The sequence below is a fragment of the Parasteatoda tepidariorum genome, chromosome 2 (genome assembly GCF_982258835.1).
Source record: "Parasteatoda tepidariorum strain Cologne lab strain chromosome 2, Ptep-v5.0, whole genome shotgun sequence".
NCBI classification, from domain to species: domain Eukaryota; kingdom Metazoa; phylum Arthropoda; class Arachnida; order Araneae; family Theridiidae; genus Parasteatoda; species Parasteatoda tepidariorum.
Window position 1 is genome coordinate 3,634,357 of NC_141756.1, and position 14,248 is coordinate 3,648,604.

Consider the following 14,248-nt stretch of genomic DNA (forward strand, 5'->3'; position numbering starts at 1 on the left):
TTAATTTTATTTAATGTATCTGTACAGGTGCTGCAACAATATTTTATTTTACTGAAATTAAAAAAAAATTCTCTTGAAAGACAAATTAGGTTTAGGTCTGTAACATACTAAAGTAATAGCAGCAAACGAATTACAAATGTGTCCAATAATGATTTTATGAACTTATTAAAATACATTTATTACAGAATATAACACTTTATTGGGAATGTTATACTTTATTTTAGTATTAATGACCATCCTTTCTTTGATTTAACAATCAGTCTTGGACATTTTGGCATTAATTTTACCAAGCTTTTACATTTTTGACAATTTTTTCATCTCTGTCCGATACCTGTATTTAAAAAAAATTAATCCAGGGAGCTCCTCGAACATTTTAAGATGGCACTTTTTTCTGATATTTATTTTTAATATATTTATAATTTATTATTCATCATTTATAATTTATAATTTACTATTTAAAATTTATTAATTTTAATTTTGAAATTATGCCAGGAAAGCAGAACATCCTGAAAACTTGTCAAAACACGTTGGAAAATCCCAACTTTTGGATATGAAACATTTTGTTTATTTTTCGCATTATTTTCTCTCTTGCACTTGCCATTGCATTTATTCAACAAGATACAAAGACCCTACTCTTTCCAAGAAGTCCATCAAAATTTTATTCTAGAATTTAGGCAGGTTTTCATGCAAACCAAATAAAAATAAATGGAATGTAATGCTATATCAAGAGAAATGGTCAGAGATTTCTATCACTTCCTTTTTCTTCTTCTTAAGATTGGTATTTTCATTGCACTGATCTTTATCACGGAACAATAAATATCAAATAAAAAAAAAGTTGAAATAAGAAAATCGAACACTAACAGTTGGATCAATTTAATACACTCGTAAATATATCAAATAGGTATTTATTCTCTAAAATAATAAAAAAATAAATAGAAAATAATGCTGTATTAAAAATAGTGAATTTGGCGGTTTGTAATATTTTTGTTACTTGAATCTTTTATCTTATGATTTCACCAATAATTACTACAGAACAATTAATGACACAAAAAAATCTGGCAATAAAGCACCCAGAGATCTCGAAAAAGAAGTGTATACGTGACCAAGAACTGAATTACAGTGCGATAAGGAATTCTAAAAACCATTCAATGTATACAAAAACAAGAGAGAGAAAAAGAGAAAGTATTTCTTTTCCTTCGCTGCGAAAAATCAAGTTATTTACGCTGAGCAAATCCCTTGTTAGTTACGTTTTCTTATTGTTTTTCTTATTCCACGGGATCAAATAAAACTATTGCTACTTCATGTAAAATATAAGTTAATTTAAGCTTCATTTACGCTAATTTATTATAGTTTTTTTCTCTTCTAAACCATTCAATGGTTTGTATTTTTGTAAATGCTAAATAAGAGCAATTTAAATTTATTATAATTTTTTTAAAAATAATTAGAAAAACAGGCAAAATCTCTTAGAGTAAATCAAGTTTTATCTAGAAACTCACAGACAGCTTCTGTAATAATAAAAACTAGAAGCATTTTATTGCTAAACTTTCCGACCAAAAAATATTTTTGTGTAGCTCTTAATTAAGAAAGTACTGTTACGTTTGTTAGAAAATTAATTTTAATACGAAACTACTATATTATAGATTAGTACTTGCCAAAAACTAATAGAGCTAGACGATTTTGAAATTTGTAATATTTTCGTACAGGAATTTAAAATATATTTGTTGACTTTTGAGATTAAAATATTGAAACATTTTATTTCCTATTGTATTAACTTATCCTCTTTTATATATTTTCATCGCGATTATCTTTTGCTGTCTCAAACAATACTTTATTTTCTTACCTTTCAAGAAAGTTCTAATTCTAGGAAATGAGAACATGATTAGCTAAAAATATTTTTAAAATCAAATATAAAAGTTGTCTGAAAAACATGGTGATATTCCTTCTCTTCCTTCTGAAAAAATTTATTATTATTAATCATTTTATTTATTCAGTTTTTGCTTTCGTAATCACACAGATATTTGAGAAAATATTTCATTTACAGTAAGATTTTTTATTAAAAGAAAAGAAAAAAACCTTTTTTATTAGCATCTTTAAGTACATTAATATTTTTTTCTTTCATCATTCCCAAGAAAACAATAACATTCTCCTCTCATAAAAGTTGGGCATAAGATACCTCATTTCTTTGAACATAAATTTTGTTATTAAATCTGCTTTGACTTAAAAAATCCTTTCAAATCACAGATCCTTTGATAGGTTTAGGTACAAAATGTGTTCAGAGATTCCTTTTAACTTTTTAGGGACAGGAACGAAAAAGTTTTCAGAATTTTTCTTAAGATTTTATTTTGGTAATTCTGTTATGTGAATAAAAAATGTATTATTTAATAAGTTTATTAAAGCAAAAGTTTGGTAATATTTTAAAGTGAACTGTTCACAAAGTGTCGAGTAAATGTTTGTAACTTATTTTGAGGAATATCAAATTTCTGTATCAACTTATTTCATAGTTTTTTTTTAGATTTCAAAATTTTATTTTCTGTTAAAAGGGTAATAAACTGAAGCAAATACTTTGGTAAGAATTGATATTTGTTTCCCCATCATCTTCTTGTACTGGACATTATAATTCACTTTCTTCAAAAACTGTTAAATGTATTAATGTTTAATTTTTATAAGGATGAGTACGTATTTGAATTTACATTATAAACTTTAACTGACATATGATTATGGAAAAATGTTTCCATAAATTCAAATATTTGTTGAAAAAATCATCAGGAAGAAAACTAGAAACTTATTTATAATTTTTAAAGATCTATTCAAATATATAAGGCCCAGTTAAGATCTTTCAAATCGAATTAAGGTCTGTTTTAAAAATAGGAATAAATATCCTACTTTCTAATAAGTGTTAATTAAGTATATGAACTTCAAAAAGCATGATATTACGTGTAATTATGTATGAGTCGCCTTTATTAAAAAATAAAGAGTGATTAAGTTTTGTCTATGAATAAATTACAAATATCCTTGGTAGGGTTCTCATTATTCGCGTTGTTGCTTTTTTCATTTGTAGTACGAGTATGCTTTGTAATTTTGCGTATCTGCACAGTTCACGCAGCCAATAATTTGTGTTTTTTAATTATGGGCACAATTTGCATACAATTATAAAATTGGTTTATTCAAAGATAATTCCAAGCAAAAAAAATTTAGTAAATATTTATTATTTTTTATTATGTATTAAATGATAGTTGCAACAATTTTGAATAGTAAGAAGCAAAATTTTTACGTCCTTTTAAATTATGTAATTTTGCATGGCAAAATATAAAACACGAGTAAAATCGGTTGAATAGTTCCTGAGAAATAGACTTTTAAATATACGACTTCTTTATGAAATAGAATTTTAAATATTCCCGAGAAATAGGATTTAAAACACACGACTTCTTTAAACTTCGATTTCTCAGGGACTATCGAACCGATTTCGCTGTAATTTTGTATTTTGCTACTTAATATTACATATTTTAAAATGGTGTAATTGATTTTGAATTGTATACCTATACCTTACACATTTTTTCGTCTATTATTTAATAAATCAATACGAATTTACAAGTATATATTGAAATTTTATTTATATGAAAATATCTTTGGACAAACGAATTTTATAATTGTGTGCAAATCTATTTTTAACTTCACTTAAAAAGTTCTCGAGACATGGCGAAATACGCAGAAAGTAAAAATGACATTAAGGGGTCCAAACTTTGGACCACTCTCTTGATCCAAACTATGGGGACTCCATTTCCCAGATTGCAGCTACTCTCTATATTCTGTTGGTCAAATCCGAGTTCATTAAATAAACGTATGCTTATTCAGAAGAAAAGCTCTTGTGATTAAGTTTTCCGTCTTTTTCGTTTTTCAGATTTTGTAACTTAAAATGTCGTCTGCTCTAATTAAATAGCTTATTTGAGGCCACACCCTTAAATCATTAAGAACGAGCTCTTGATCGTGAAGATCCGATCATTATATCAACAGTTATTCAAGGTATGACCTTTCTTCTTGCTCATTGCACATTGATATACTTTTCCGATCCATTTAAAACCAAATAGATTCCTTAAAATAAATTTCAGTACCAGTGATAGAGGCTTTTGAGACATAGTAAATTTGTGTACCTGTTTTTAAGTAATACCTGCTTAAAGCAATAAATTTAACTGGCCCTTTTTTTTCGTGTGGTTTCTAAAAATTTTTTTAAAGAGTTTAGCATTGATATCTTTTCGATGACAATAATGCTTATACGAGGAATTTAAAACCAACTATCTCCCTTAATATTTCCTGATTGCATTCATTAAATTTTAGTACCGGTGAAAGAGGTTTTTCGGTCTTTGAAGATTTTTGGTTAGACTCTGTACATAGGTAACATCTTCCGTCCGTTTTTCGAGATTCTGAAAATAGTGCTTTTCACATGGATGCTGTCTCGATGATTTTACAACTACCTATATTTTGTTGCAAGTTAAGAAAAAAGCATTATCCTAATGAGAAACTTTGTTTGCATCAAAGTTCACGCCAAATGGCTACCAAGCACCCAGAGCGAACGAATATCTACATCGCCAACTCGTGAAACGGCACAGCATAGCCTTTTTTTACCTGCTTTTGTAAATCGTGTGAAATAAGGAAAGCAAAATTCATTGAATAATCAATTAACAAGTAAAAAAAAGTAATAAAAATTTTATCTAAAAATAGTAACAAACATCAGCTATTTCGTTCTCATTTTAAGAAACTAATGAAAGGATAATAAATATTTCTTGAAGAAGATTTTCTTCTACAGCAAAAGAAAAGTGAAAATTTTTTATCTTGCATTTGATATGTTAAGGACTTGTCTACATAAGACTCGCCATTTTTAGTGGTTCAATCAAATCCAATGCTCAAGAGACGTCATATAGTTGTTTCTTTTTTGAAGAACGAATTTTCTCCTTATTTATCGAAAAATGTAGCCAAGTCTCTAGGATTCCAATCAGACTACGAAACTATAACTTATATTTTTTAATAATTACACTATATATATCGTAAGTGATAGCGCGAATTAAATTTATGTCTGACATGTTTAACTTTTATAAGCTTTTATATTGTATTGAAACCATATTTGTATAATTTGATAACGTAATAAAATAGAACTATATGCAATCGAATAGAACTATATACTTAAATGCTATACCATAATGGTTTTCTCTTAACTTGCAACGGAGTATAGATTCTTTTATATGTCTTGGATACATTAATCCAATTTTAGTACAGGAGACAAAGGTTTTTGAGACGTAGAAGATTTTGAGACTTAGAAAGGTTTTGGGTAATGCCGTATTTTAGGATAGCACTTCATGAAAAGGTTTTGTATTTAACAGAACCCTTTTTTTCTAATTTTCCAAATTTTCGGAATCTTACCAGTCAGCTTCACTTAACTTTCTTTCATCATTTTTTTTTTCAAATGGAATGGGGATTTTAATCTCCCCTTTGATACCTTTTGATTTAAGAAGCATTATTCGTTTATTATTCATTTCGATTTTCATGTGGAGGAATATTTTAGTCCTAAATTTTTAATCCTAAAAATTTAAAATAGTCAAATTTTATCTCAAGGATGGTAAAAATACCTATACTTTCATTTTATTTTTCTTTTGAATATTTCATATTTTTGATAGTTTAAAGTCATCGTTCAAACTTTGCTGTATTGAAGTTCAATAAATCCCTTAGATCAGTGTTCCCCAACCCCCGGTCCATTGATCATATGGACCGGGGGTTTCCCCTTTTCATTGAAACTGAATTTAAATTCCTAGGTATATACCCAAATTAAAAATATATGTGTACCATTAAAAATTTTATTTATTTAAAAAAAAGGGTCCCGAAGGTAGTGACATAAATTTTTAATGTTTGTAATGTATCATTATCTCCAATTACCCCCAGATGGAACCGTCTCATTGCAAAGAAACAAGCTCAGGAACCGTCTCATTGCAACTTGATTTAACGTTCTAGTAAGTTAAAATGTTAAATCACTTTATATTTATTTTTTGGTGTTATATTTATTTTTTGACATGATACAATTAAATTAAAATAAGTCCATCAAAATAATCAAAATATAAAAAATCAACGTCCCCACCCCCAGCTGGCAGCGGTAAAATTATCAAACGTTGACAGGTTCGCTGTGATAAAAAGGTTGGGGAACACTGCCTTAGGTAATTAAATAGTGTTCGTACTTTATTTTTTGTATTATCATTCATTTTTTCCCTTTTTTTCACACTAGACTTTAGAAGTTTTGCTCTGAAATTACGGTAAAATAACCGGTATTAGTCGTTCCACAAACTAACCATAAAATTTATGGTTTGTAGCATTTTTTACCGTTACGATTTGGAAACAGTTTAACACTGGTATGCCTAAGAAACCTTTAATACAAAGCTATACAATTTCACAACCATTTACAGCTAGCATAGTTTTTAAACCATAAAAATAGAACTTGAGACAGACATTGCAGCTCTGTGGATGCTGAGCCATTTATGCGTGTATTGTTATAACCACCATTTACGCATTTATTCTTGTAGTCCAGGATCACCGATTATAGAGTACAGGACACTGGAAACTCTTTATATATTGAAGGAATGGAATGAATAGTGTGGTATCAACGCTGGGATTCGAACCCTTGTTTAGCTGGTCATGATATAAAATGTTAGTTCTCTCATCCACAGTATGTACCCAGTTGCTCCGAATAAAATAGCTTCATAATATGTACATATTTCGCGCAGATAGAATCCTGATTGTTTAAACCATATCAGGTAAAACCAATCAGCAAACGTTTTTCCTCAAACTTAACAGTTTGAATGCCGTTTTTTACGATTATTTAATAGTTTTGGTTGAATACGTTAAAATAACATTTAAATAAATTGCTATTTAATCATTTTGATCAAAAAATCTCTAACAGTGTTTCTAACGCACTTTCACTTCAACGGAAAAATGATATAATTAGCAGCAGTTTATAATTTATAAGTTTTTTTTTCCATCAAAACTTAACCGAGTTAAACAGAAGAATAGAATAATAATGATTTTGACAGCAAGACATTAAGTTTGATATTTTTGATGTAAATGCCACTTAACCTAAAACATAAAACCTCAAATCAATTTTTTTTTATAAATAAGTCTTTCTAAACCTGCCTCGAATGAAAGTGAAACTAATGGTTCATAAAAGAAGTTACTCGAAAAAACCCATTTATCAAAAGAGGAGTTTCAGTTATAAATTGATGCCACTATCATTTGTCATTAGAAAATATAAATGCAATAAAATTAAATAAAAGAGATTTATTTTCACTAAAGTGGCAAAGAAACAATTTTCTACTCGGTAGTCCAAATAAATGGGGTTGAGAATTTTATTTTTACTATTAATGGGAAACATTTAAAGTTTTGTGAAGAAAAAAAAAAAGCTTTTTTTAATAAAAAATATATGTTAAAAATTTATATTCGATCATTTTTGTATTTTAAATTTGCGTTATAAGTTAAATGTAAAACAAACATACTCTTAAAATTTATCATAAAATAATAATATTTTAAATAAACTACGTGTTCTTAAATATGTAACTTACGATTCGAAGAGCGTAGCAGCAGACGAATTTATGAATCCGTACAATACGGAGAAAAAATGGATTACTTTGAGCAACTTTTGGTTTAATGATTGAACTTTACTCGCTAGGACTCAATCTTAATATCTCAAGATGGGGTGACATCATATATGCTAATTAATTAGTGCAGAGGATATTTTAAGTTTCATAATCAAACAACAAAACGCACTTTCTTTGAATAAAAATACCATCTTTTTGATGAATTTGGGTATCTGTCCCCCAAAATATAGGAAGTTGCCGCAAATCTGAGAAATATGGAGAAAATAGTTTAGTGAGGAGAGTTTTCCAAAATTTGGATTCCCTAATGTTAAACTTATTTGTTGCAATTTTCGCCACATCTCAAGAACATTTTAAGAGAATTGTAAGAATTTTTCCACACAGTTATAAAATTCGTTTATCCAAAGATATTCCATGGAAAAAAAACTTTTAGTAAATATTTCATATTTTATTATTTTATTTAATAATAGTCGAAAAATTTTGAATTAGTTAGTAAATATTTCATATTTTATTATTTTATTTAATAATAGTCGAAAAATTTTGAATTAGTTAGTAAATATTTCATATTTTATTATTTTATTTAATAATAGTCGAAAAATTTTGAATTATAAGATATACAATTTTTTACATCATTTCGAAGAATGTAATTTTACGTGGCAAAATACAAAATCTAAGCAAAATCGAACAAATTTTCAGTTTTTTATTTGAATAACTAAATATTGTGTATCTCAATATAACTCAATAAAATAAATATGCAGAAATATTTTATACTGTTATGAAACAATATTATTTGCATTTCATAATAGAAAAGAATTTTAAGAAAAAAAAATTCTTGCCAACAAAATTGCAGAAGTCATCCAAATCTAAAGAAAATGCAACTTTGAATTTAACTCCTCAATAATTAAGGGGTAAAATTCTCAAAACAAATTATTATTTTTTTAGATAAAATTAAAATAAGCCACTTTTCAGTTTCCTGACGTGCATACTTTCATTGAAAATCAATTAATTTACAAAAATTAATAATATGGCTGAGATTTTTAAAAAATTTTAACTCTTTAAGGCTGTAAAATTCTGCGAAAAATATTAAATTATAAAAAATCAATTATAACAGTTTCTATGGTTCATTTTATGTAGAAATGGAAATAAGAAAATTCTAAAAATATCGAATGCACGAATATCGATAACATGTTGCAAAAATATAATAATTTTCAAAAAGCTTATTCAATGCACTATTTTATTTTAGGTTGATTCTGAAAAAACTACCTTCTATCCTCAACAGAAAAAAATCTCTAGAGATTCAAATAACATCTAAACAAAAAAGCGTGCATGTGAAAAACTTTTGTTTTTGCAGGAAAAACCACTGCTTTTTTTCCATGAATGGCTAAAAACTTTATAAATAATGCAGATAGAGAATTGATTTTTTTCAGTGTGTTTGGAATTATTTTAGAATTTAACATACGCAATAATTTATTTTCAATACTTCTGCCAACATTTGTTTGTGATGCCTTAAAATTAAATTAAGAAATCTAATAATTAATTTTCATGTCATAAAAAATCATTTGCGACATCATCGCATACACAAAAGCAATTTTTCTGTTTAAGAAGGAATCATGCTTTATGAAGCATGAACTACAATTTCATTAAAACTAATTTAAAATTATTACTCAAAACAATTTAAGTGGCTCACATTAACTTAAATTTCTATTTTTTTATTATTATCAAGGAAAACACAAGAATTTTTCTGCATTCAAGCAAAACCTTTACGGATTTTAAATCTGATAATTGTATATTATTACTAGCTGACCCGGCAAACGTTGTTTTGCCATATGATTTATTTCTAGAGTATGAAAATATATTTTATTTATTGTAAGTGTGCGCGTATGTGGTATGTGAGTGGCAGTGGCATGGAGCGCTGTGAACGATGACGGAAGGTGAAAATAACAACACACCAAATAATAATTTTTTAAATTTATTGTAACTTTTTTTTATAAATTATATATACAACTAATTCTGAAAATATTAGTAAACAATATTAATCTCTTAGTGCAATGGAGTGTACAATATTTTTTGTCATTCCGTCTTTTGCTAACACAAATAAACTGGATGGTTTACCCACTCGAGAGCATGCCACGTATAATTGTCCGTGTGAAAAACATGGTGTGCTCAAATCTAAGCCACAAACAGACATTGTTTGGCCTTGTCATTGCAAATGCCAATCTAATGGGGAACTGAATGCGTTTAAATTGAATTAGCACATCTGTGGGTATAATAGGGATTCGTGGAAGTAATACACTTTCACCCCGGAATTTTCCATTTAAAATAATGACTTCGATAACGTTGTTCATTAATTTTTAAACGACCAATCGCGTGCCGTTGCACAGCTGTGGTGGGTTCAAACTACGAAGCAAAATAACAGGAGATCCAACTTTAAGTACTAAATTATGCGGTGGCATGCCTGGTAAATCCAATGAATTTAAAAACTCTGTTGGAAAATATGCAGCTTCCATGCGATCGCAAACTGCATCAACGGATTTGTATGTCACCATGTTACCTGGCAATAACTGTTGTATTTTCAGATTCAATTCGTTGACGTCCACATTGATGGTGATACAGTATATCATCAGTCATCGAATCTTTTTGATTATCCCATAAAGTTTCTATTCTGCCCGGGAAACATGTAGTTAATACTATAGCGAATAGTACACGAATTTGCTTAACAGTACAGTTCAATGCTGCTTCAGCAAGCATACATTCCCACTGGTTGTCATCTTCCAGCAAGCCGAGTGCAAGGCATGCATCTTTATACGTTGAATGCTGATGCCCATCGACTTTACGTATATCGCGAAATGACAATGAGCCGGTGACATTAACCAACAACAGTCGAAGATAAAAGCACTCAGTCTGCCTTGGATTGACTGTAAATACTCTCCCCAAGGCCTTTGATTTGAATAAACCGGGACATGCTTCAACCGGTGTGCCTTGCTTGCGGGATATCCATTTTTTTGTTTGAGACCATATGAAATAGTGTGGTACTTCTGAGTAAAGTAATGTCCGTGCAAAAGCATTAAAAGCATCAGCACGATTACACAATTCAAAAAATTCGGTGAGTGTAGTTTTTGGTGGATTTATAGCTCTGTCAATCGCTGTCTCGTTCGTGAAATATACGCGCTGACCGTTTTCAAGATGGACGGCTAAATGAATAACGGTTGGATCCCGTTCATGAATTAGGAAACCAAAGATACGCCAAACTGCTTCATTGGAGCTGATGTACCGGCCAATTTGGTACAGCGTTATTTCATCGTTGTTATTCACTGGAGGGGCAGTCACATTGGTATTTTCAACTCGAAATACTGCCATATCACTGCCTTTATTCGCATACTTGCAAATATATTTGATGCTCTTCACTGAACTGCAAAACTCTACATTAATATGAGCTTGGAATGTTTTGCTCAGTAGAGGTGAATAAGGCACCACCCAACGATTGTCAATGTCAATGTCGATGTTGCTGATATTTTTAATAAACGATTGTCCGCCATTATCGGAATTTCTTCGACGATGTATTGGATATCCGTCAACATTTGTGATCGTATCGTTAGTGAAATTTTTAGGAAACCCTTTGGTACATTTTCCATTTGCCATACACGGCGATAAACGATTAAAATTGCCGCATGGGCCATGAATCATGTTAACTGCAACAATATCAAACAGCAATTGATCAGTAGACGGATTTGGAATTTCCGCAGAAATTACACTATCGATTTCTTCAGGACGTATTTTGCTGATTAACCAAATCAAAATGTGCGCATGAGGTAATCCCCTCTTTTGCCATTCAACCGAATACATCCAGCAACGTGTAGGACCAAATACTTGTAATTTCGTAATGAAATTTATTAAAGACTTTAACTTTTGTCTGAATACACGTGCTGTAATGTCATGACGATGTATTGCATTTTGGCCGGGAAAAAGCAATGATGTAATCTCTGGCCATTTAGGATTACACGTGAACGTGATAAACAAACACGGTCGTCCGTACTCGCGCACGTAATTCAGAGCATCCTGGATATATTCTTGCATATGACGTGGACTGCCTATATATGATGATGGTAGAATGACCGAGTTACCAATTTCGGCGGCATCGGCGCTGCTGACAATAGCGTCTCGCAAGTGAATGTATTCTTCAGCACGCAGCTGTTGTTGATTATATCGCAAGTATCGTAGTCGTTCACTCTCTATCTTCACGTACATGTCGACCATGAATTGTTGACAAAGCTCACGATATCGTAGAATGATGTTGTCCTGACCGCGTCTATTCATCAACTGATACGCATAATAATCCTTCGCACTAACATTCTTGTTTGTTTCGGCTCCTGTAATAATATATACTAATAAATATAATTATAAATAAATAATAAAAATATAATTATAAATAAATAATAAAAATATAATTATAAATAAATAATAAAAATACAATTATAAATAATTCATGAATAATTATAAATCATTAATAAATATAATTGAAATTAATTAACATTAGTTTAGTTTGATAAATTGAAATTAATTAAGTTCTTTGTTAAATGAGTAATGTTCAAGTCCACAATGAATGAAGTACCTGTTGCGGGATCACGTTGTTTAATATTTACGCAATATCCATCTTGTCCCTTCCAAAAAATTAGCGGATATTGGAGAGCGTCATATGAACGGTGTGTTTCAGCAATGAACTGGAGATTATTATTTCTTCTACGAATCACGATTTGTCGTGCAGTTGTTCGATCGCCAACCATGATTCCAGCAACGTCGTCAACAACAGGTGCATTGAATCTACGAATATGCTCTCCAACAGGTGTTTTATCAGGGCTGATGACAATAGCGTGATGATCACTTTGTAATTTAGGCAAGTGTGATTTGAATATTTTCAATAATTCATTGTGCTCATTCAATAGAGCGTCCAGCTCACCAACGATGCGTTTGGCAAAAAATGAATTGAGGTGATTGTATTCACAACGTGCGTCTACGCGCGCATCTTTGCCGCCCATGAAATAGATTTGCAAAAATTTATGCGCTTCGTTTGGCATTGGCAGCAATGAGCCCACTTTGTGATAAATTTGACCTTTGACTTTAAATGTTGAATTGAATTGTTGACCATATACCGTATTATTTTTAACTATTTCTGTTGCTCCGAATGATGTCATTTGGAAACAGGAATTGAATGTCCGAATTGATTTCAGGAACACATTTGAATCTGGATTCGTGCCAAACAGTAAACCCTTTAATGGTTCAGGTGGTGTATCAATTACATGTAGTTGTACCTTTCCTGATGAGCAACACATCCCGGCTGGCTCATTTTTGAACTTAAGAGCATTGCAATGCAGGCATTCCTTGTCCATAGCACCAATTACGACTTTTGAATGAGCATAATATTCAACATTAGGCTCATACTCGAATGCTAGGCGCAGGAAAGACTGAGAGTTAAAAGATCGATGTGCCTGTTGGCGTTGTTGTTCATTTACTCTTAGTCTGTTAAATGTGAGTCGGCGCGATCGTCTTTGTTCCAATCTTCTTTCTTCATTTCGTCAGCTCGTGCATCTTCTGATTCTACTTGATGCAATCGTGCCATGCTCTCACGTGCATCAGTATTGTCTTGCTGGATTTGTTCTGCGTTTCTTTCGGCTCTTGCATTCTGCATGAATGTAGCTTGACATGTTTTACGGCCCAAGGAAGCCCCTCTACGTCGTTTTGGCATTCTTTGCTGTTAAAAAAAAATTAAATTACTTAATGATGAAAAAAAGTATTATGTATTTATTTATATTTTATTTAAGTTATAATTCTTTTGGAGCGTTTGGATGAGAGTAAACTTTGTGAGCTGCGCGCGCAGAAAACGACAGGATAAAGTTAGCCATAGAATGAAATTAATTAAAAATATATATTTTTACTTAAATAATACCTTTCTGATTGATTTTAATATTTATATTTGATCATTACAGCATTTTTATTATTTTAAATTTTTTTCCATACGCCAAAAAAGTATAACCTCTAACGCATATACATAAGTACGCACACACTTTTTTAATTTAACATACTTTTCATGATATTTCTCTTTTGAAATAACAGAGCAGAATTACTCTTAAAATCAATAATTGTATCAATTAATTATAAAATAGGAATGAATAATGACAGCTCTGCAGATTAATAAATTAATAAAAATTTACTTGAAAATAACACTTAAATAGTAAAATGATATTTGTAAACGTATGATGAAAAACAGCATAGTAGTAATGTGTTTATTTATCTTTTATTACTTAACCTACCTTTCACAATATTTTTCCTTCAGAATAATACAGTAGAAATACTCTAAATATTAATAATTATTATTAATATTTACAGCACTGCAAATTAATAATAATTACACGGAAATGATAATTGTAAACGTCACAACGGCGTTCGATGTACAAACAATAATAATGGCCGAAATTTTTCCGAAAACTGCGTGAGAAGTGAGATACTGCTTATTGCAAACCTGCCAACTTTTAATCCTTTTGAGGATGATTTTACCCTGCGGTAGTTAAGCGGAATTTAAATTATAATTTTAGACAGAAATATTCGCTGTATTTAAATCAAGCTTATGC

General features: G+C 30.1%; 1 protein-coding gene across 1 annotated transcript in view; it reads right to left on the reverse strand.

Annotated features, from left to right (window-relative positions):
• LOC147814386 (uncharacterized) overlaps window positions 1–13,009 on the reverse strand; it is a 171,647-nt gene extending 158,638 nt beyond the window's left edge. The window contains exons 1-2 of the mRNA XM_087155448.1: window positions 12,235–13,009; window positions 11,049–11,992 (exon numbers count right to left, since the gene is read on the reverse strand). Coding sequence (XP_087011574.1) covers window positions 11,049–11,992; window positions 12,235–13,009 — 1,719 coding nt within the window. The remainder of the gene's footprint in view (window positions 1–11,048; window positions 11,993–12,234) is intronic.
• Window positions 13,010–14,248: the final 1,239 nt, after the last annotated feature.